The 24,356-nt window shown below is 47.6% G+C and overlaps 1 protein-coding gene and 1 pseudogene across 2 annotated transcripts in view; both read right to left on the reverse strand.

The window, feature by feature from the left end:
• LOC308610804 (centrosomal protein of 78 kDa-like) overlaps positions 1–24,356 on the reverse strand; it is a 573,086-nt pseudogene that overhangs the window by 522,287 nt on the left and 26,443 nt on the right. The window lies entirely within an intron of this gene.
• On the reverse strand, positions 11,689–24,114 carry LOC308610800 (uncharacterized protein; the record flags this gene model as incomplete). Its single annotated transcript, XM_081259808.1, has 4 exons — positions 11,689–12,424; positions 22,553–22,617; positions 23,644–23,751; positions 23,964–24,114. The coding sequence occupies 4 exons, from the start codon at positions 24,112–24,114 to the stop codon at positions 12,335–12,337; spliced, it is 414 nt and encodes a 137-aa protein (XP_081115934.1). The 3' UTR covers positions 11,689–12,334.

Below are 24,356 nucleotides of genomic sequence, written 5' to 3' on the forward strand. Positions count from 1 at the left end.
AGGGAGGGTGGGAGGGAGACGCAAAAGGGAGGGGATATGGGAACATATGTATATGTATAACTGATTAAATTTGTTATAAAGCAAAAAAAAAAAATAAAGATGAAGAAAAAATAATAAAAATTTGCCATTTATGACAAAAAAAAAAGAGGGGTCCGGATACCTTGAGGGGGGTTTTGGAGGACGGGCAGAGATTGGGTCAGTGGCAGGAGATACCATTTACCCCTGATCTCTGGGACAAGTGCACGCATAGGTCTGACAGTTACTTGTGTTTTCCTTCAAACTGGTTTCCTTCAAACTCCGATGATGACATCAGAGGCTTCCGACCTTCCCGATTGGATGGACCAGACTCCTTGGTGCTTGGCAGCAGTAGTAGACAACAGAATCTTGCCAGAGCTTCTCTCCACTGACAGTTGCCCCGCAGCTTGGAGAAGGGACGACCACTTGTGTTTAGCCCAAGTCCAGAAGAAGAGTTGGGACAAAGCAGAGTCTAGGCTTCGAGGAAGGGAAGAGTCTGGGAGACATCATGGACAATCGTCAACCGACTTCCCAGGCTGAGGAGCTGAACTCCCAGTCCAGCTCTTCAGGGTACCCCATGGAGTTGACTGTCTATGAAGAAAGCCCAGGACCATCAGGTGAGGGAACTGGCATGAGAAGGAATTTCAGAGATTTGACCAGTAAGGAGGAAAGGGTACAGAGGTCGGGAAGGAGCACCTGCATAAGGTGCCTATGAAAGAAAGGAGACATTCAGAGAGCCAGGGATTGAGGGAGGAGAGCACAGGAGCTGGGGACACGGAACACCTGGGGAGCAAGAAACAGGGTTAGGAGATGAGATCCAAGGATGAGAGAAGAGGAGAGAGGAAACAAGGGGAGGGTTCTTTTTTTTTATTCCTGGTGGGAGAAATTATCTACCATGAGAAAGAGTTTCGAGAACGGGAAGCTGGACAAATGACAAAAAGAGTCAGGGGAGGGATAGGTAGATATGGACAGAGAAAGATGGAAAGATGACTTGGGGCAAGGTCAGCGGTCTGTGAGACTGGAAAGCACGGGGGTGCTTCGGGGGGGGAGGCGGAGTCGGGGTGGGGTTGGGTGGTCACCAGTGGCTGGATTCCCAAGACGAGAGCGTCATACTGCAGTCTCTTCTCCTTCGTCAGCTCCCTGGGCTGGTTGCAGCCCCCCGCCTCAGCGCCCCGGCTGTAAGAGGAAGAGGTCAGTGGCGTTCAGAGCGGAGGTGGAGGGCAACACGGCCGCTGAGGCCCAGGACACCTGGGTCGTGGAGTCGCTGAGTGGGCTCAAGATGAAGCTCAAGCGACAGCGGGTGTCTTCAGTGCTGCCTGAGCACCACGAGGCCGACACCTGGGTCGTGGAGTCGTTCAGTGGGCTCAAGATGAAGCTCAAGCGACAGCGGGTGTCTTCAGTGCTGCCTGAGCACCACGAGGCCGACACCTGGGTCGTGGAGTCGTTCAGTGGGCTCAAGATGAAGCTCAAGCGACAGCGGGTGTCTTCAGTGCTGCCTGAGCACCACGAGGCCGACACCTGGGTCGTGGAGTCGTTCAGTGAGCTCAAGATGAAGCTCAAGCGACAGCGGGTGTCTTCAGTGCTGCCTGAGCACCACGAGGTCTTCAAGTAGATGCTTGGTAAGGACCCACCGCCCTGCCCAGCAACCTCCAATCCTATACTTGAAAAACAAACAAACCAAAACTTCCCATGACTACACTTTCCCAGTGGAAAAGAATTCCCTGCTACTTGGTGCGCTCTCCGTCCCTGGCGGACTGTCTACGGATAAAGGATATGGGGGGCACATAAAAGATACAGGATGAGGTTAGACTTAGAAATGATACAAGACTAGGTTAGATTTAGAAATGATACAGGATTAGGTTCCCTTGGTTTCAACTGTACCCGAGACTCTAGCTCTTACTGGCCTTTTGAATCTTACTGGCATGTTCGGGGTGGAGGGAGGAGGGGCTGACAAGCCATCTTCACCCCCTGACATGACTGTCAATTGAGACATTGGCTGAGAGTATCTTGATGCCCTCTGCAGGTACGTGAATGCATGATGAAGGGGCATCACTCCCTGTCACTCGGCCCCCACAGAAGGGGAGTCACCCCCTTTCCTCCCACAGTGAATGGTCTTCCCTCCCCTCTTTCCGTCAGCTTCACCCTGGGCCACATCTTGGCATTTCCCCAGGGGGGCGCGGTTCACCCTCTTGGCTCTGGAATGCTCCCACGACAGCCCTGTTCCCACTGGCAACATCTGCCCTTTTTTCACAGAGGATCCCGTCGTTAAGAAATTCCTCGCCTGGGACAAAAACCTGGAAGTATCTGACAAGGTAAGTCACCCACTGAGATGGATTCCTGCTCCAGCGCCTGTTCTAGGTGGGCGCGCTGGGTGCTTTCTACACCCACGTTTCCACTCCCCTCCTAACCTCATGCCTTGTCAACACTTCCCTCCAGGGGCCTCGAGGTCCCCTCTGGGATCTGAGCCCCAGGAGTGCCCCTTTGGTGGTTGCTGCCTAAGTCCCCTCTCCTCTCAGATCCTGGGGACTCGCCTTGGCTCCGGTTCATCGAACACCGTCCTGTGCCCGCGGCCCTAAGTCCACGCCCTCAATCCCACAGCCTCCCATCCTTGGAGCGCCGCCAACTCTGACCTTCTGTCCTCTCCCCTTCCCCAAATAATCAGGCTCACCCCACACGGGGGTCTCTCCTCCAAGTGGCACCACCCATTCCTCGTCCCCTGCTCCCTTCTCCCTCCCACTCTTTCTCCTCTTCCAGGATGTGACCTCTCTCCTACGTTTTTTCCCCTCTTTCCATCAGTATCTCCTGTCGATGGTGATAGCGTATGTCAGCCGGGCCGGCCTCTTCTCCTGGCAATTCCAGAGAATCCATTTCTTCATAGCTCTGTGAGTACCTTGCTCCATCCCCGCCATCAATATTCAACACCCTGGGAGGGCAGAGGGAGAGATGTGGGGCTCTGACCTTTCATCTATTTTTTTAAACCCCTTTGTACTGACTCTAGGTGTGAAAATGACAGGATTACGGTACCGTGGTTTCTTTTTCAAACCATGTTCTGTTTTTTATAGCATTCATTGTCAAAACAAACTACCCTAATGTCAATTAAAACACTGAAAGAAACAAAGCAAAACGCGAAACTTTCCTAAGAGGAGAGGAAGAAAGAACTGACACCATCCTGCCCCCGAGTAACAGACTTGAGACGTTTCCGGTTCGAATTCTCCGGTCTCAGGTCTTCCGACATCAGCACCAAGTGTGATTATCTTCCGTTTCTGCATTCCCACGACAAATGCCACAATCGGGGCCCGTATCACATAGCGCGGATTTGGTGTCAAATGCTCCCCACTGATGTTTCTTCCAAGTCTCCCAAGCCAGTTGGCTCTATTTGCCTGAACATCCTTCCAAAACACAGGTCTGACCGCTTCACACAATTTCATTGGCTAATGACATGCCAAATCAAGGCCAGAGTTCTGCGTTGGGATTTAACTCTCTCTGCAATCTCCAGCACACCGTCCTGATACTTTACTCCTGTGTTTCACTGCTCCTTCCAAATACCCTGCCCTCTAAGTTTCTATTGAGCTTTCTATCCAGGTATCTTTGCCATACATTTATCTGAAGAAAACGACCCTATCCTTAAAGTGGGTTCAAACACCAAAACCTTCACGATGCCCGATCTCCCTAACTTCTGAATCCCAGAGGCACTTTAGTTCAAATTGTATTATAATGTGATGCTTTGCATTATAGTCATTTCTTATCTCCCCCTTTCCCCTTCCCCGGTCCCACTAGACTAGACACCACGTGGAAGGCAGGTCTCGTCAAAATGTCAATGCATTCCCAAAACACTCAGCACAATTCTTTTCATTGGGCAAATGTTTGTTATTGTGAGACTTCTAGGTAATCAGTATTGCATTTGGCCATGAGATAAAATGTTCATTCATTCATTCATTCATTCATCTAACAAACCTTATAAAGTACACCCTACATGCTGGGGAATATGAGGTGGTGGGAACAGAGATTCACAAAAGGCTGTTGAATTCATGCATCAATATGAACCAAGCCCTAAATGTGTCATTTGCTAGGAGAGGGATGAATGCAGAAACAGATCAGATCAGCTCCTGCCCTCAGGAACTGTACATGTACCTACAACATAGGAAGAGAGGTGTGTGCACATAAAACAAGTTGAAGGGAACGGGGGGTTTGGATCGTGTCCTCATCATCAAGGTGTGAGAGGCACCCTTCTGAAGGTCCTGCCTGGCAGTGGCTCCTTGATGACTGGGCAGCTCCCGGTGACGCTGGGCAGGGCTGGGTGGGTCGTGTGAGGATGCTCAGCCTGCCTCTTTTCTGGGAAGCTGATCTCAAGTGGAGGCCCTTCCTGTCCTGATGACAGCGACCTGATGTCTTTCCCCAGCTATGTGGCCAGCGACATGGAAGAGAACAACCAGGCCCCCAAGCAGGCCATCGTTTCGTTCCTCTATGGAAAGAACAGCTCCCAGCATGCCTTGTTCCACAAACTGCGTTCCCAGTTCATCCGTTCCATGGGCTGGAAGACATGGGTCACTCGGGAAGAGTGCGAGCAGGTGGGTGGGCTGTGGCGGTCTCGGGGAGGGGGAGGGACGGAGAGGAGGTGGGGATCATGGGGGACTCGGTTTGGGACTTGGGGACAGACGAGAAAGAACCGGAGGCGGGGCAATGGGAGGCAGCGGCATCCTCATTGCCAGGGGCTGTTTGTCTTTCCAGATCCAGGCTTTTGATCCAGAGCTCTGGGTGTGGGGAAGAGATCGCGCCCTCTTGCCCCAGAGGCCCCAGGACCACGCAGGCCTGAGGTCATCGGCCTGCGCAAAGGTAGGTCTGCGTGCGCAAAGGTGCAGGTGGAATGACGTGTTGTCTACTGAGGAAATCGGAGGAATCCCACTGCTGGACCCACATCACCTCTCACGCTGTGAAGGGGGCCAGCCAGGCACACAGCCACGTGCCGACTCTGCGCCAGCCACGGACTGACAGCCACACACAGACACCAGCACCGCGAGGCCCGTGGGCACCAGACCTCGGGGAAACCAGTTTGTCCCAGACGCATGGGTCTCACTGAAGTTATTTCACCCAAAGCAATTGGGTCCAAATAACAGCTTTGACGAGATGGTGATTCTTTTCCATATACTGTGTTTCCAGTTTCTCTTTTTCATTCATTTTTGGCCTTACATCCCTCAGGGTTATGGGTTCTAGCATTTATCTACAACAAAGTAAATGTCCACAAACAGGATATTAGATAGAACAGCCCACACGTTCAATAAGAAAAGATGAATTATGACTAGCTTTATATTCATCCAAATTTACTTTCAAATTGCCTATGGCCAGATCACCTGTGACTCTTTATTCCCCCTGACTCACCACTTCTGGACCAATGATTCCTCTAGTACAATTCACCTTTTCCCCCTCACGTTTATGGTCAAGGGGGTTTATCACAACGACTGAAGGTTAAGGAATGCCATCTTCAGCATGGCTTATTACAATTGACACATTAGAGTTCTAGATGTGAGCAGAGGATTGAGCAAACATTTGGTTTAAATCTTGCAAGCTAGCTGTCTTAGTCCATTCAACCTGCCCTACTACAGACCGCGTCGCTTAGAAACAACACAGCACGGTCTCTTTTACAAGGGCAATAATCTCATTCATGAGGGCTCTACCCCATGACCTAATAACCTCCCAAAGACCCCACCTCCTAAGACCAGCACCCTAGGGGTTAAGATTTTAAGATTTCAACGTAAGAATTTTGGGGGACACAAACATTCAGCACATAACACTAACCAAGTTTAGGGCTGAGTATTATTTAAACATTAGGATCCAGGGACTTCCCTGTTGGCACAGTGGTTAAGAAACCGCCTGCCAATGCAGGGCACACAGGTTTGAGCGCTGGTCTGGGAAGACCCCACATGCCGCGGAGCAACTAAGCCTGTGCGCCACAACTACTGCGCCTGCGCTCTAGAGCCCACGAGCCACAACTACTGAGCCTGCGTTCTAGAGCCCGCAAGTCGCAACTACTCAGCCTGTGCGCCTAGAGCCCGTGCTCCGCAACAAGAGAAGCCGTCAGGAGAAGCAACGGAGAGTAGTCCTCGCTCACCACAACTAGAGAAAGCCCACACACAGCAACAGAGACCCAATGCAGCCAAAAATAAAAGAAAGAAAATAAGTAAATAAATGAAAACTTAATAATAACATAGACATTAGGATGCAGGGTTAGGGTTAGGGATCCGGCCTCAGGTCTCCTGGTCCACGATGTTGACTTGTCAGTGATGTCTGTAGTGTGCTTCCAAGTTCAGAATTTAAGTGGTGCCAAAGGACCAAGGTGAGTTAAGACTAAAGCAGCATTCTCCAAATGCCAGCTCCCTGAGCAGAATCACCTGGAGTCTGGGCTATAAAGCAGATTACTGGGCCTGACCTTGGGTGTATTCAGTAGTTTTTGGAGTCAGGGTCACCAAAGTCCAAGAATCACACTTGAAAACAATGAATGGTTCAGGACTGGGGTTCAGAATGGAGAATTTGAGATAAAACTCCAATCATAAATGAGTCTCAATTCTGGTTAGAATTGACTAAGAATGTGAAAACCTTTATATCTGGACAGTTGCCACTTTGAAATCTGACATCCTTGCTCCTTCTCTTACTTCCAGATCACAGAGCCCAGGAGAGATGAGGATGTTCAACAAGAGGTCAATCCAGACACTGACGACAGCCGTGAAGAAGGAAGGGAGAAGCCTCTTGTGCAGATCATCGAGAAGAAGCCAGCATCTTCTAGAATGAGCGGAGGCCAGTTTTCGTGTTATACTCCTAGGAGCGGGGCGTGCTTCTAGGAGTCTGTGGCAGGACAATAAGAAAACAGGGTTGATTCAGATTCCACCCTTTTGGAAGGCACCACCTCAATTTTCAGATCATTTCATTTCCATCTCCCCTGAGACGAACATTGGAGGTCCCATTTTTTATACACTTGTTTGCCCCAGTCTAGAAGCATTTGAAGGTGGAGTGTAGCGGCTCAGAATAGGAGGGAACAACATTAAAATATATAATTAGAAAAAAATATATATATATATAATTACAGCCACAGGGTCATGACTCATGACTTAAGTTTCACTGGCTTATTTTGAAAATGTCACCTATAAAATTATTGTATTTTTATATTTTATATTTATATATTTATTTTAAATAGTTTTGAAATAGTCTTCATTTTGAAACATCTTATTACTACAAACTTTTGTGATGAGAACTGTAGCTGTTGTATATTTACACATATATACAATTTTACTCACATTTTCAAGAGAGATTGTTGATTTTATCTATTACATAATATTTCCATTCTACTTATAGCATAGTGGGTATTTCCTCCCAATTCTTGTAAGCATAAATTTGTATTTTTTTAGTTCTCATTATTGAATTGTGGGAATTCAGTCCTAATTTTTTAACTTGCCTCAGCATGTTTGTATGTTATTTTAGATTGTTCAAGAGTACCGTGCGATGCAGCTTTTGGGGAACTACAATAAAGATGAAAGTCTTCTCACAGTCAGGATGTGTGTGGTCATTACCAGTCGGCTTCGCCTCTTTGCTGTCCAACGAGGTGTTGCTTAATGGTGTTGTGATTATCCAACCACATTTCTTAACTCTGAAAAATAGTCCTCAATTATTTTTCATGTAGAGAAAACTACAGAAGATGAGGCAGGTCTTGCATCATTCAGGACTCCAATACTGAGAGACAACTTTTGGGTAAAAGGAAAGATAGCTTTATTGAGGAAGCCGGCAGTCCAGAAGAGAGGTGGACTCATGTCCCGAAGAACCAACTCTCCCCTCCTGAAGTTTTGCTTGAGGACTATACAGGGAAAAGAGAAAGGGGCTACATGTTGAAGAGAGGGTTACAGGGTGCGTGATCAGCTCACGGTCATTCTTCTGATTGGTCAGTGGTGAGGTAACGGGGACTCAACATCATCAGCCTTCTGGTTCCAACTGGTCTGGGGTCTACGTGCTTGTGGGCAACATGCAGTTAACTTCTTCCACCTGCTGGGGGTTTCAGTCTCTGCCAAACAGCTCCAAGGACGTGGCTCAGAATATTACCCAATAGCCCTTGAGGAGGAACTAAAGGTCCTTGACTTTGTTTAACAGCCAAGAGATGATTATTTTGTCTTGGCTGTTTCTTCGGCCTCGCCACGCAGCTTGCAGGATCTTAGTTCCCTGATCAGGGATCGAAAACAGGCCTCTAGCAGTGGAAGCGCAGAATCCTAACCGCTGAAGTGCCAGGGAGTTCCTGACAGTAGACTTTAAAAAAAAAAAAAAACAGACCAAAAGGAACACAGTTTTAAGGAAGCTTAACTTTCTCAGAAATGCAGAAATTTTGTTGTGCATTTATTTTCTTTCTTTTTTTCCCCCAATACATTTATTTATATATTTATTTATTTTTGTCTGCGTTGGGTCTTCGTTGTTGCACGTGGGCTTTCTCTAGTTGCAGTGGAGCGGGGGCGACTCTTCATTGCGGTGTGTCGGCGTCTCCATGCGGTGGCTTCTCTTCTTCCGGAGCATGGGATCTAGGCACATCGATTCCAGTAGTTGTGGCTCACGGGCTCTAGAGGTTTTTTATGTTTTGCAAGTATTCATCAAATGTTTATTGCTTGAATGAATGACAAATAATTTCTTCCAACAATCTTCAAACTGCTTAACACTATGACAATATTTAGCGTTTCAAATTTCACATGACCTTAGTCTTTCCGTGCTCTAGTTTCTAAAAGCACGTGGGATCTTCCCGGACCAGGGCTTGAACCAGTGTGCCCTGCACTGGCGGGCGGATTCTTCACCAAGGAGCCACCAGGGAAGTCCCTGTGCATTTATTTTCAAAAAAATAATAAGGCCGGATGAATTCAGAACTAGGTGCAGAAACCTCTTCCAGTGAGATACAGAATCTCTGCTGTTTAGGCAGATTTAGAGAACAACTTTTCCAACCACTTATTAAAGAGACCAATACTCCATGAAAAAAATTTATCATTTGTACAGAGAGAAAACCAAACTCCAGCTTTGCATCAATATAATATTTGCTACTAAGAGAACCATAAGCTCTTTTTTGAAAATCTCTGGAATAAACATCAAAACTGAGCTGCCTTCGGCTCAGACAAATAAAATTCCCTTTCTACCCGTCTCCTACAACTTTCTATACTCATTCAGGTTGTGTCCTTCACTATCCTCTTTCTGGTGCTGGAACAATCAGTCATTTTACTTTAGGACCAAACTATTTTTGTTCCTGTTAATAAACAAAACTACATCGCATTATCTTGCATACAAAGTTGTACCTCTCGGTTGCTGGAACCAAGGAGGACCATGCAGGGCCCTTCCATGTCCCCTGCCTCTTGTTTGTAAAATAGCTGCAGTCTCCCAGGCCTCCCCTGAGTCACCAAAGAACAGGTTCAAGCAGTTACTGATTAGGACAACAGCAGTCACAGAATCTTTAGTTCCTCCCGAAGGACGTAAGTAACAGTGTCAGACACACACTCCTAACTTGTTTTGCAGATACTAAAACCACTACAAGAGGAGAAAGCTAACTGTATGATGACCAGACTGGAGCTATGACACAAGCTGCTCCATCTTGAGCAGACCTGAACCAATGGCTTACACAATTCCAGGAACTGGCCTCAAGGAAATGGGAACAAACCAACACTGGAATTGAAGATTAACTGTGCCTGAAACAATCAACATGACACTGACCACACCGCTGCATGACCAATTTCAAGAGGATGGTCAGAGCTGACTGTGCTACTCTGCATGGAGCCCCCACCGGCACAGCCCAGAGACTTCCTGTCTTTTCCCTATCAACCCCTTTTCCCTCTCATTGGCAACTGGGAGATGGTATTGGGGACACTAGCCCACCATCTTCCCAGGTTGCCAGCTTCCTGAATAAAGCATCTTTCTTCTTCCACCAACCCTTGTCTCTGGAACACTGACTTCTGAGCGATGAGCAGCTGAACCTGAGTTCTGTTCCAGCCGATAACATCACTATGGGTCAAGTCTCATTCATAGTATATTAATACTAACTTTGAACCAAAGTTACTTCCATTTCACAAAGAAAACTAGGAGTGAATGATTGACAACTGCCCATCACACATCAGCATTTCAGGCTAGCAGAGCTCATGAACACACATAACACAACTTTACACAGCCACAAACATCCCTTACACAACTTATTCAAGTGGCAGAGACAAACACATTCATTAACACACCCACAGACAGAGCCTCTAGGTAACAAGTAAACATATGCAGCAAGAGCATATAACTTGAGATTATGCTTAGTAATCAATGCCTCAGGTTTCTGTCTTGCTTACAAATGACCTCGGTATCCAATGATTATCCAGTAAGTAACACAACTTAGTACCAGTTCAAGGGTTTACGTAAACTGAAGATCTGGGAATTTATCGACAAGCTAACACAGTAGAAAACATAGTTACTGTTGAAAGAAAGTTTGTCAGAATAAAAACTAAATGTGGTTAAACACAAACTTACATTTTTCATAACCTTAAACATTAAGTAGAAGTAATATGAGCTTAGTTGATGGGCACACCTATATAAATTTAGGAAGAACACACCCAAGTAGAATTGTTTTAAATGTATGCCTAATACTGATAAATAAGATACGAATAACTTTTTATTAAACCAAAAATATTAAACTAGCTTCATGTGTCAAAGATTTACCTAAATTATGTAAACTTGAAGTCTTTAAATTTCTGAGTTGATTTTTTTTTTTGGCTGCACCGAGGGGCTTGCTGGATCTTAGGTTCCTGACCAGGGACTGAACCTGGACCCTGGCAGTGAAAGCACCGAGTCCTAACCACTGGACCGCTGGGGAATTCCCTGACTTGATTTCAATAAGAATATTTTTCTAGCACATTTAAAGTATTAGAAGTTCTAATTCCTTTCTCTCTGAGAATTTTAGGGATATATAATTTTTATAAGCACATTTGTATCTTTGTAAGCCAATCAGGACAGAAACCCTTTAATTTAACAGACTCTACAATCTACTTTAATAGATCCAGAAGTAGGAAAACATTACATATTCGCACTGTCAGAGGTAAAGAACTTTTTGAATTATAGACACACAGACATACAGAGAAATGGAACTTTTACCTGCAGCTTTAAGTCTTAGACTTGGGTCAGGAATAAACACTCACCAGTCTAGATACTAAAGAGCCATTCTCATCCCATTGGGCAAGAGATTCTTAATTGATTTGAGCTTGTCAAAGTAGACAAATAGACAAACAGAAAAGACTAAGAAAAGACTAACAAACTAGATCCTCTGTTACCTCTCACCTAACTGAGATCAGTTCTGTAGAAACTTAATCCCTTTAGAGACCATCAAGTCTTCAAACGACAGAGCCAAACTCAGAACCACTGCTGCCACCAATGGGGAACCACTTAGCTGGAATCTGAGAACAAAGGAGAAACACAAAAGTAATAGAAGGGGAAACTAAAGAAACAGAAAGTGAGCCAAGTTCAAAGGCTGCTTGGGTTCACCCCTGGGAGAGGAGACAAGATGTACCTGGGCTTCACTGGCTCATGAAATACACCACTTGTTGCTGGGCTTTTACGGCTTTATTTACGTAGAACTGATATACAAAATCTAGCCCATGTTTAATGTATATAACCTGATGAGTTTGGACATATGCACACACCTGTGATACCATCACCACCATCACGATAATATACTCATCACTTCCAAAAGATTCCTTCTATCCCTCTGTGTGTGTGTATGTGTGTTAGAAAGACGTAACACAGCACCAGGTACATGAAAAGGTGCTCAACGTCACTAATCATCTGGGAAATGCAAATCAAAATCATCATGAGATACTACCTCACATCTCTTAGAATGCCTACAATTTTTTATTTTTTTTTAAAGATAAGAGTTGTCAAGGTGGTAGAGAAATCGTAACCCTTGCATATTGTACGCAGGAATGTAACATTGTGCAGGCACTGTGGAAAACAGTATGTAGTTTTCTCAAAATCTTTTAAATAAAATTTCCATATGATCCAGCAATCCCACTTCTGGGTGTACAGGCCCAGCTCAGAGACACTGCAGCTTCAGTTCCAGAACACTGCAATGAAGCCAATACCGCCATAAAGCGAGTCACATGAAATTTCTGGTGTACCCGTGCATGAAAAGCTTCTGTTTACACTATACTGTAGTCTGTTAAGTGTGTGACAGCCTTGTGTCTAAACAAACAATGTACATACCTTTATTGAAATATACTTTGGGGAAGAGAAATATAGATCAATGGAACAGGATAGAAAGCCCAGAGATAAGCCCACGCACATATGGTCACCTTAGCTTTGATGAAGGAGGCAAGAATATACAATGGAGAAAAGACAGCCTCTTCAATAAGTGGCGCTGGGAAAACTGGACAGCTACCTGTAAAAGAATGAAATGAGAACACTACTAACACCATAACACAAAAATAAACTCAAAATGGATTGAAGACCTAAAGGTAAGGCCAGACACTGTCTAACTCATAGAGGAAAACACAGGCAGAACACTCTATGACATAAATCACAGCAAGATCCTTTTTGACCCACCTCCTAGAGAAATGGAAATAAAAACAAAAATAAACAAATGGGACCTATTCAAACTTAAAAGCTTTTCCACAGGAAAGGAAACCATAAATAAGACAAAAAAACAACTCTCAGAGTGGGAGAAAATAGTTGTAAATGAAGCAACTGACAAAGGATTAATCTCCAAAATATACAAGCGGCTCACGCAGCTCAATATCAAAAAAACAAACAACTCAATCCAAAAGTGGACACAAGACCTAAATGGACATTTCTCCAAAGAAGATATAAGATTGCCAACAAACACATGAAAGGATGCTCAATGACACTAACCATTAGAGAAAGGCAAATCACAACTACGGTGAGGTATCAGCTCACACCACTCAGCATGGCCATCACCAAAAAATCTACAAACAATAAATGTTGGAGAGGGTGTGGAGAAAAGGGAACCCTCCCCCTGCACTGTTGGTGGGAATGTACATTGATACAGCCACTACGGAGAACAGTATGGAGGTTCCTTAAAAAACTGAAAATAGGGCTTCCCTGGTGGTGCAGTGTTTAACAATCCTCCTCCCAATGCATGGGACATGGGTTCGAGCCCTGGTCCGGGAAGATCCCACATGCCGCAGGGCAACTAAGCCCGTGTGCCACAACTACTGAGTCTGCACTCTAGAGCCCGCGAGACACACCCACTGAGCCCGCATGCCACAACTACTGAAGCCCGCATGCCTAGAGCCCGCGCTCCACAACAAGAGAAGCCACCGCAATGAGAAGCCCGCGCACCACAACACTGAAGCACCTGCTCGCTGCAATTAGAGAAAGCCCGCGTACAGCAACAAAGACCCAACACAGCCAAAAATAATGAATAGATAAAAATACATAAATTTATACAAAAAAAACCCAACTAACAATAGAACTACCATATGATCCAGCAATGCCACTCCTGGGCATATACGCTGAGAAGTCCATAATTCAAAAAGAGACACGTACCACAATGTTCACTGCAGCACTATTTACAATAGCCAGGACATGGAAGCAACTTAAGCGTCCACTGACAGATGAATGGATAAGGAAGATGGGGCACATATATACCATGGAATTTGACTGAGCCATAAAAACAAACGAAATTGAACTATTTGTAGTGAGGTGGATGGACCTAGAGTCTGTGAAACAGAGTGAAGTAACTCAGAAAGAGATAAACAAATACCGTATGCTAACACATATTTATGGAATCCAAAGGAAAAAAAGTGGTTCTGATGAACCTAGTGGCAGGACAGGAATAAAGATGCAGACGTAGAGAATGCACTTGAGGACACAGGGAGGGGGAAGGGTAAGCTGGGACGAAGCGAGATGGAAACCAAAGGAAAAAAAAAGTGGTTCTGATGAACCTAGTGGCAGGACAGGAATAAAGACGCAGACATAGAGAATTCACTTGAGGACACGGGGAGGGGGAAGGGTAAGCTGGGACGAAGCGAGACAGTGGCATGGACACGTGTACACTACCAAATGTAAAACCGATAGCTAGTGGGAAGCAGCCGCATAGCACAGGGAGATCAGCTCAGTGCTTTGTGTCCACCTAGAGGGGTGGGAAAGGGAGGGTGGGAGGGAGACGCAAGATGGAGGGGATATGGGGATACAGGTATACATACAACTGATTCACTTTGTTATACAGCAGAAAGTAACACAACGCTGTAAAGCAATTATACTCCAATAAAGATGTTAAAAAAATACTTTAGGGACTTCCCTGGTGGTCCAGTGGTTAAGAATCCGCCTTCCTACAGGGGGCGCAGGTTTGATCCCTGGTCGGGGAACTGAGATCCCACGTGATGTGGTGTGCAGCACAGCCGAAACAAAAAGAAAATTAAAAATACTTTACTGCTAAAAAATGCTAACCGGGCTTCCCTGGTGGCGCAGTGGTTGGGAGTCCGCCTGCCGATGCAGGGGACACGGGTTCGTGCCCCTATCCCGGAAGATCCCACATGCCGTGGAGCGGCTGGGCCCGCGAGCCATGGCCGCGGGGCCTGTGTGTCCGGAGCCTGTGCTCCGCAACGGGAGAGGCCACGGCAGTGAGAGGCCCGCGTACAGCAAAAAAAAAAAAAAAAAAAAAAAAAATGCTAACCATCATCTGAGCCTTCGGCGAGCAGTAACCTTTTTGCTGATGGAGGGTTTGAAATAGTGTGAGAATTACTAAAATATGACCCAAAGACAAGAAGTGAGCAACTACTGTTGGAAATACAGTGCCAACAGACTTGCTCAACAAAGAGTTGCCGCAAACCTTCAATTTGTGAAAAACACAAGATCCGGGAAGCACAATAACTGTAATAGAATATAATGTAATACAATATAATACAATATAATATAGCCTGTATATTCAAAGAAAAGGAAATCAATATCTAGAAGAGATACATGCACCTCTATAGTCATTACAGCATTATTCACCAGAGCCAAGGTAGGAAAAAAATGCAAATTTTCATCCACAGAGAAATGGATAAAGAAAATGGGGTATATACATAGGATATTATTCAGACTTTCCTATTAGAAGGAAATCCTACCAGTTGTGACAACGGGGATATAAACAGAACACATTATGATAGGTGAAATAAGTCAGTCACAGAAGGACAAAAATGTGTGTTTCCACTTATATGAGGTGAGGTATCTAAAAGAGTCACCCATAAATTGTCAGGGGTGGGGGAGGAGAGAATGGGGAGTTGTTCAACGGGTATAAAGTTACAGTTACACAGGATGAATACGTTCTAGAGAACTGCTGTATGACTAAGCATCTCTAGTTAACGAGGCACACTATTGTTTTCGTTTGAATTAAAAAAGTTTAATTCAAGTGTAACTGACCTACTACACTATGTTAGTTCCAGGTGCATAATATCAATATTTCTGTACATTAGAAAATGATCACCAAGATTAACTCTAGTTATGGTCTAGTTACCATCCGTCACCGTACAAAGTTATAATGCTATTGACTGTATTGCCCATGCTGTATAGTTCATTCCCATGACTCATTTATTTTCTAACTGCTTATCTGTTCCTCTTAATCTCCCTCACCTATTTCACTCATCCACCTACCCTCTTCTGGCAACCACCTGTTTGTTCTCTGTATCTATGAGTCTGTTTCTGTTTAGTGACATTAGTTCATTTGTTTTGTTTTTTAGAGTACACATACAAATGAGATCATATGGTATTTGTCTTTCTCTGTCTGACATATTGCACTTAGCATAATACACTCTAGCTCCATCCACGTTGCCACAAAATGGCAAGATTTCATTTTTTTTAATTTTTAAAAATTTATTTATTTTACTTTTGGCTGCATTGGGTTTTTGTTGCTGAATGCAGCCTCTTTTCTAGTTACGGTGAGCAGGGATTTCTCTTCCTTGCGGTGCATGGGCTTCTAATTGCGGTGGCTTAGCTTGTTGCAGAGCATGGGCTCTAGGTGAGCGGGCTTCAGTAGCTGTGGTACGTGGGTTCAGTAGTTGTGGCTCACAGGCTCTAGAGCATGGCTCAATAGTTGTGGCACACGGGCTTAGCTGCTCCGTGGCATGTGGGATCTTCCCGGACCAGGGCTTGAACCCATTTCCCCTGCACTGGCAGGCGGATTCTTAACCACTGCATCCACAGGGAAGCCCCTCATTCTTCTTCTTCTTTTCTTTTTTTCTGGCTAATAGTCCATTATGTGTGTGTGTGTACAGTTATATATATATACATATACATATATATATGTGTATATATATATATATATATGTAGACATATAAATATATATGTATATATGACACATCTTCTTTATCCATTCATCTATGGATAGACACTTAGGTTGCTGCTATACACTGGCTATTATAAATAATGCTCAATGAACATAGGGGTGCATGTGTCTTTTTGAACTAGCGTTTTTGTTTTCTTCCGAAAAAATACACAGAAGTGGAATTTCTGGATCTTATAATAGTTCTACTTTAAAAGTTTTGAGGAATGAGGTGCACTACTTTTGAAACGAAGTTTACCTGGTGATGTTAGGTGAATCCATCCAAGATCTCTGTGAAGACCTCCAAAACTGTTAAAACATAAGGGTAGGGACTTCCCTGGTGGTCCAGGGTTAAAGAATCTGCCTTACAATGCAGGGTACCTGGGTTCAATCCCTGGTCAGGACACTGAGACCCCACGTGCCACAGTGTAACTAAGGAATGGTGTGGAGGAGGTTAAGGAAAAGACCATACCAAGCTCAGAGGCCGTTTCAGATGGCAACAAACTCCTGACATTGACTGCAAATCAAAGTTCTTCATGTGGAACAATCGAAGAGGCAGGATGGGTCCTGTTAGCAAGGTCCCCTGAGATGCCAGGTCACCTGACCCCCAGCTCCAGATGCAGAGATGTCTGGGACCCAGGCTTTGCTGGCCTGGTTAGGCTGAGGGTGCCCAGCTGCTGATAGGACACACGAGGTGGGGGGATGAGGGGGGCCGGGGGAAAGAGTTGGTTGCCGCCCAAGGCAGACAAGCGTCTGTGCAGAACTGCCTCGGCTCAGCCTCGAGAAGCCTGGCTCAGAAATCGACAGCAAGTCTTCCAGAAGCTCTGCGCATATTCCATTCAGGTGTCGCTGGTCACATCTGTGGCTGCCCGGATGAAGACTGGGGGCCCACTCGTTCACACACTGAAAGTTACTACCAAATGCAAGAGAGTGAGGGATCAGACCATGAACTACTCTAATTTTAATGCCTAAGTAGAATCACGCGCACCTTATTCTACTTTCCGGTTTTGCATTTGTAATTTCACAAATTGTGTGATTTGTGGGGCTTTTCTAATTGCTTGTCATTTTGCCTGATGCGAAAAAAACAGCACAATAAGAAAACATTATAGTTTTCACTGGTAATGGGCATAAAAATATACGCACTGTTCCTGCTTGAAAAGAGCATTAATGTGAACGTTCCAGATGATTTTCTATTTGGTGATGGGTTAAGCGGCTTGACCACATTCACTTTTATGTAAAGGGAAGATGAGAAAATTGCACTCTTCTCGCACTTTCAACTTTAAGAAAATGGATTTCGGGAAACCTGGATAACAAATTAAGAAAGCAATCAGAACTGCAAATATTTAGGGGTTTTAGGTTAGTTTCAAAACACAAGGGAACAACCCATGATGTATGTGTCTTAAAAGACCCCTTGGTACAGTAAGATTCCACAGACAGCCTTGTAATCACAGAACTCAGAACTGGTTACACATTTCCCACAAGCCACTTTCTCACTGTTAGGTTAACAGTGTCGGCTCACTCCCCTGCTTGGGGGCAGAGAGGACAGGTCTCCTTTCCTTTCTGAGATTCCTTTGTGGCTAGAAAGCTTAAGCACTGGAATTTCATTAAAGAAAAGGAGTATTCCTCAGAGGATTGTAAATGACACAACCCCAAGAGGACTTTAACAGCTGCGTCCCTGTGTCAGAGACCTCCCACGCATGGCTGGGGCCCAAATGACACAGAACAGTGGGGGCCCAAGGGCCGCAGTCCTAGGACGCCGCTCCCCAACCAAAAGAGTCCTCTTGCTCCTCAGGGAAAAACAAAGGTGTTCTCAGACATACACAACTTCTGGAGCCAGGAAGTGAGGACCCCACCTGCCTGGCCTATCCCAGGAGAGTGGCTGATGCAGTGCCCAGAACCAGAAAGGGGAACTGAGACCCAACAGAAAGGGAACCACGAGACCGATGCATTCCTCCCCCCGCAAAGAAGCTGCACCCCAGTACTGACCAAGGAGGGTGCTCTTCAACTAGGAATCTTATCCACACAAATGTGCTGATTTTGAGAAACTTTTGAAATGCATGGAATTCAACCTCTCAAAGTAAAAAAAAGTAATGAATTATATAGCAATGCAGGAAAATACAGGAAAATGACAATAAACCTTGGAAAACAATGTTTACTAACAGGACCCCAACTGGAAAAAATTAGAAACATTTAAGATGACTCTGAAAGCCAATAAGACAAGGAAAACAAAACAGAACAAAACAAAACAAAACAAGACAGTATTGGGGCAGGAAGACGGGCAGTGGACATGAACAGGCCCTTCATTTAAAAACAGAAAGACACCAGTCTGAAAAGACCACAGAATGAAGGACTCCAACTACGTGACATTCTCGAAAGGGCAAAAAAACACAGAGAGTAACAAGACCAGCAGCTGTCAGGGGCTTGAGGGCACTGGTAGGGAAGGTGGCCCCCAGGGATGTTTCGGGCAGTGAAATGGTTCTGGGTGGCACTGCAGTGGTGGCTGCAGGTCATCACACCTGTCCAAACCTGAACAGTAGGACACAGAGAGTGAGCCTTGATATAAACTACAGACTCCAGGGGAGAATTAGGTGTCAATGCCGATTCATCACTGAGATGACGCGCCACACAGGCCAGAGACGTTACCAAGGGAGGGAACCCAGAGGGACGGGTATAGGAAAGCGCTGTCTGCTCGATTCTGATTCTCCTATAACCCTAAAGCTGCTCTAGAGACTGTCCACCAATTAAAAAGAAGTAACGGCTTCTAAGCACGTGACAATACTCTCAACCTCATTCACGATTCAGAAAAACCCCAAGGGCCTCCCTGGTGGCGCAGTGGTTGAGAGTCCGCCTGCTGATGCGGGGGACGGGGGTTCGTGCCCCGGCCCGGGAGGATCCCACGTGCCGCGGAGCGGCTGGGTCTGTGAGCCATGGCCGCTGGGCCTGCGCGTCCAGAGCCTGTGCTCCGCAATGGGAGAGGCCACAACAGTGAGAGGCCCACATACAGAAAAAAAAAAAAAAAAAAAAAAAAAGAAAAACCCCAAGGGAACGTCCATACTGCTTACCGGGGCCTAGGATGAGCGGGAACACGCCGCGGCCTCGCCCCTTCCTGTCGGGCATCGCGCTGGAGCCCAGAGTCCCCCTGACTTGACCCGCCGCACCCCACCCCGCGTTTCACGCCGTCCACAGTCTCTACACATGACATCTTTTGATCAGATGACTCACCGTCCCAATTACAAGGTTTCAGTTTCTGCACAGGAAGAAACCAAAACCAGCACAGAGGGGAGGCTCTTCAGTCAAACTCAGGGTCTGCCTGCCTTCACGTCCCACTCTTCCTGACGGGAGGCCCACATCCTAAGGAAGGAGGTCCTTACCAGCACCTCAGGAGCCTCATCCAGTCCACCTCACGCTGCTCTGAGAGCCTCGCCAACCTCTGCAGCTACCCAAGTCCTGGGCACTTGAGGGCCGTCCCCCTTCCCCGAGTCACTGAGCCACGTGCTCTGACAATGCATTTAAAACCAGGCTCTCGGACTTCCCTGGTGGCACACTGGTTGAGAATCCGCCTGCCAATGGTGGGCACACGGGTTGGAACCCTGGTCCGGGAAGATCCCACGTGCTGCGGAGCAACTAAGCTCGTGCACCACAACTACTGAGCCTGCACTCTAGAGCCTGCGCACCACAACTACTGAGCCCGGGACCCGCAACTACTGAAGCCCGCATGCCTAGAAGCCATGCTCCGCAATAAGAGAAGCCACCGCAATGAGAAGCCCACGCACCGCCATGAAGAGTAGCGCCCACTCGCCACAACTAGAGAACAAAGCCCGCGCGCAGCAACAGAGACCCAACGCAGCCAAAACTGAATAAGTTAAATAGTAAACAAATAAAAAATTTAAATGAATAAAATAAATAAATAAAATAAATAAATAAAAGCAGGCTCTGCTTTGTCAGCACTCTGGAGTTCCCTACGTATCGACGGGCAGGATTCCCGTCCTCTCCTGTAATTACGTCTGTGAAGTGCCTTTCCCGAGGAGAACAGAAGCTCCTGGAAGCAGGGAATTGCTTCTTAAGATCACATGCACAACCTGAAGAGATTTGATATTTATGTCAAAGATAAAAGACACAACACTAGATGGTGTGAAGGGTCCTCGAGGCCAAGAGCCAGGCAAGCAGGACACTTCCTCTGGGGACCCTTCCATCAGCAGAGAAGAAAATGTCCGTGGCCAGAACTGGCACTCAATTCGTTTTGAGCTGAGAAGCACCCATGTAATTACATAGGCTCCCCAAAGAGTAATTACTCCCACATTTAAGAAAGGAGATGGCTTTTCAGGCAGGGAAGGCAAGTACAGTCTTCCCAGCTGGCTGGACTGTGTGTGCTGATGCTCACGATGGAGCTGGGCCCCAGAGCTCTGCTCTCCCCTCAAAGAGAAGGCCCCTGCAAGCCTTCTGTTTCAGCTGCTTCCCTGAGAACAGAGAAGCCATCGGAGGGCTTCCCCAACTGCAACCCTGCTCAGCCATCCCCTCCCCACTCCAGGACCACGGGCAGCAGCTCTCCCCTCCCCCACACGCATCTACTGGATCATTCCCACTGTTATTTCTCCCATCACAACACAACACAACACAACACAACATCCTCCCCGGACCTCAGCTCCTACCCCAGCTACTGTCCAGTTTCTATTTTCCCTGTCACAGCAAAATGTCTTGAAAAAGTTGGGACCAGAACAAACCCAGTTCTTCCACTCCTCTCTCCTAAGCCTCTCCGATCAGGATTTTACCCCACAGATCCATCCAAACGCATCATCAGCGAGGTACGACCTCCGCCAAGTGCTGGGCTCGATGGTTATTGGCTCCGCGGAACGGCAACCTCGTTTGTCCAGTCACCCAGGGAACCTCTAAAGTGCTTCCCACATGCAGACAAAACGCTGTGATTAATATTTTAGGAGAAATACTCAGCGTGGAGAATACACTTGAGCTGCTGGAGGAAAGAGGTAGCGGCACAGAAAAGAAGTTTCTGTAACTACAGAAATGAACAGATAAGCTGTTTTTAAACCATCCAGAAGACGACATTAACAAGCCTCACACTACAACGTGGTAACAGAGGATGGAGAAGGACTTTAGAATGAACTCATTTTTCTGGGCAGGCGACAGGCTGGATGATGCAACGATGAGCCGCCAGAGACAACAGGACAAGGCAAGGGGCAGGGGAGCTGTAAATAATCATTTCTGGATCTACTGGATCTAGTCATCCGAGGTACCCTTTGGACAAACTCCATAGAGATGCTGGCAAGTGGCTGGACAGAGGCATCTGTCTGGTCCAGGTGGGAGAACTGACAGAGCTGGAGGTGAAAAGCACCAGAGGGTGAGATCAGACGGGGTGGAGAGTCATGGACCAAGGGTGAAACGACAACACACACAGAGGGCGGAAGACAGAGTCAGTCAGGAAGACAGCAAGGAGAGATCTGTCACAGAAACCCACAGAGCAGACTCTGCGGATGGCAAGGCGACAGTGGTCTGAGGTGACGACTGGCAAATCTCCACTGCTTTGTATGCTGGATGCCAGGTCACCTCAACCGGATCAGGTTCCATGGAGGGGCAGAACCAAGACCGCAGGCTGCACGATACAATTCAGCTGGGAAACAAGAATCTTTGCCAGAGACCTCACTGCATGGTGTGTAGCGCGACCCTCTGAGATTGTAAGAGACAAAGAGCGCAATTTACTGGAAGGGTGACAAGGCTGTTCTTCCAGATGATCCTCATTGCATCCCTCGACTGAGCACTGAAAACAATGTACCTATGTGACAACGGTGTTCTACTGAACAGACAACTTATATGCACTGAGTGCTCCCTGGACAGCACGCTCTCGGCTTACAGGAAGCACAAGGAAGGCACCAACGTCAACACGTTAGGGGCTGTCTCTCAGGAAGGCTCGCGGCCTACAGCGGGATCCTCAGGGAAACCTTTTAACGCTCGAGAACAAAAGTGATTTGGCAGGACCATATAAGTCAAGCAAGGGATGGTGTTTTGCCACAAATGTCAAGAACACGAGCCTTGTACTGTGGCTCTAAGAGGATCCTGGGATCTACACGTAGAACTTGCCAGAAACACTTGGTGCTGACCTGCTCCTCTACACTTTGTCTAACCACATCTTTTACCGACTCCTACTTTCCCATTTTAACTTTTGAACTATTCGCCTCCCAAGGTGTTATCACAAAAGAACAGCAGCAGGTAAATACGTAAACAGCAAAACTCACCAGAGGCTGACTCATTTTCCGCTGCTCTTGGAACAACGTGCAGGACTGTGACAGTGGAGGCGGACCTGGAGAAGGAAAACGCAGGCAGTGAAGCTACGACTGAAGCGGCTCGGGGTGCACGAGCACCCGCCCCGCGCTCCACAAGAGACACCTGTGGGAGACCCGTCCTTTCACCTTCAGAAGGGCCTGTGAGAATAAGGAGGGAGCAACCACCCTCAGGTCTGTAACTCCCACGTGACTCTGGTACCTGAGGGGATACTTTATTTTTCCGTAGCGAGTGTACATTGAATCCTATTAAAATAAACCTCCGTCATTAAATATGAAATTAAAAAACGCTTATAGTTTATCTCTTCTCAGTCTGTTAACAACTTAGATCACAACATCCACAGGATACCCAGAATAAAGGGACACACTCAGGTGCGTTTCAGTCTTGCAATGATTTCTACAAACTTTACAAACTTAAGTGCGACGCTCGAAAACATCTTTTATTAAAGCTGACTTTAAGTGGACAGAACACCTGCCCTAGGAGTTTGGAGTCCTGTGAGCGACCCCACGTGCACACCCGGTGAGGGTCTAGGACAAGTCATCTCCCTTCTCAGGCCCCATCGCTTCCTTCCTCACCCGAGGCAGCAGGACAGAAGCCCTGCAGACTCATCCTGCACCGATTACACTGGGCGACTCCACAGGGCACAACCCAGGGGGGCGGAGGACGCTTACATTACACAACCAAGGTGCTGACGCGCCTTGAGACCCACGTGCGAGATGCCGAGACGGCGACAGGAGGGGGAGGACGAGGAGGGGGAGGACGAGGAGGAGGTGGGGGATCGGGGTTGGACGGAGGGGAAGACGCGGCTCGTCCCGGCCGAGCCTGTGGACCCTGCTCCCCCAGGACACCCGGAGCTCACAAGTCCCAGGGGAGCCCCATCCGGAGCAGCCAGCCCTGTCCTCCAGCCCGGCCCCTCCACCTCCGGGAAGCGGTCAAACCCTCCAGGTGGCTCTACCGCGGGGCCCGGGGCGGGCTACCCCAAGCCCTGCTCTTCAAGGGCCGCAGGCTCCACAACCAACTACAGGCCTGCAGACGCAACACCTACCCCGTCGGGACTCGCTCACCGGCCCCGGGCTCCCGAGGCTCCGGTCCGGGGGCTGCTCCTCGGGCGCGCTCCTCTCTCGGGGTCCCTCCGCTCCGCCTCCCGAGACCACTGGGCCAGAGGAGCCGGCTCTGGGCCCACGTCCCTTTCGGGACCTCGCTTGGCCCCGCGCTGCACATGGTCGGGCACTGCACCGCTGCCGGCCGCCCGGCCACTCCGGCCCAAACGCGGGCTCCGCGGTCGAGCTCGGAGGTCACAGTTCCAGCCTCCGCCCGGCCCACGCGAACCCTCGCCCGCACAGCCCGCTCCCGCGGGCTGCCGGCCGGCCCGGACAGCGTACCGCCCCGCAGGCCCCCGAAATGCTCGCCCGCAAGAGGCCAAGACGGGGGAACGACGGCCAGCGACGACCTGGGCCCGCACAGGAAGCGAGGGCGGGGCGGCGACGGTGCGCGTGCGCCAACACGCACAAATCATGAGGCGCACCTGCGCAGGCGGACGCCCGAAGTCCGCCTGCCAAAGCCCGCCAGGAGCACGGGACAAGTACCCGGACTCCAGAAGCCTCCCAGAAGTCTCCGTGCCGTCAAGATAGTGAACGTATGAAATGTCTCCTTCTCATCTGGCGCTCAAGTGCTGCTGTGCTGCGAGGGTGTGCCGCCTGGACCAGGGACTCCATTGCCCATTTGTCTTCACTCCTGTTAGGGATCAAGGAAAGGTGT

This window comes from Mesoplodon bidens (genome assembly GCF_964165515.1).
Source record: "Mesoplodon bidens genome assembly, contig: HAP1_SCAFFOLD_126, whole genome shotgun sequence".
Lineage (NCBI taxonomy): Eukaryota > Metazoa > Chordata > Mammalia > Artiodactyla > Ziphiidae > Mesoplodon > Mesoplodon bidens.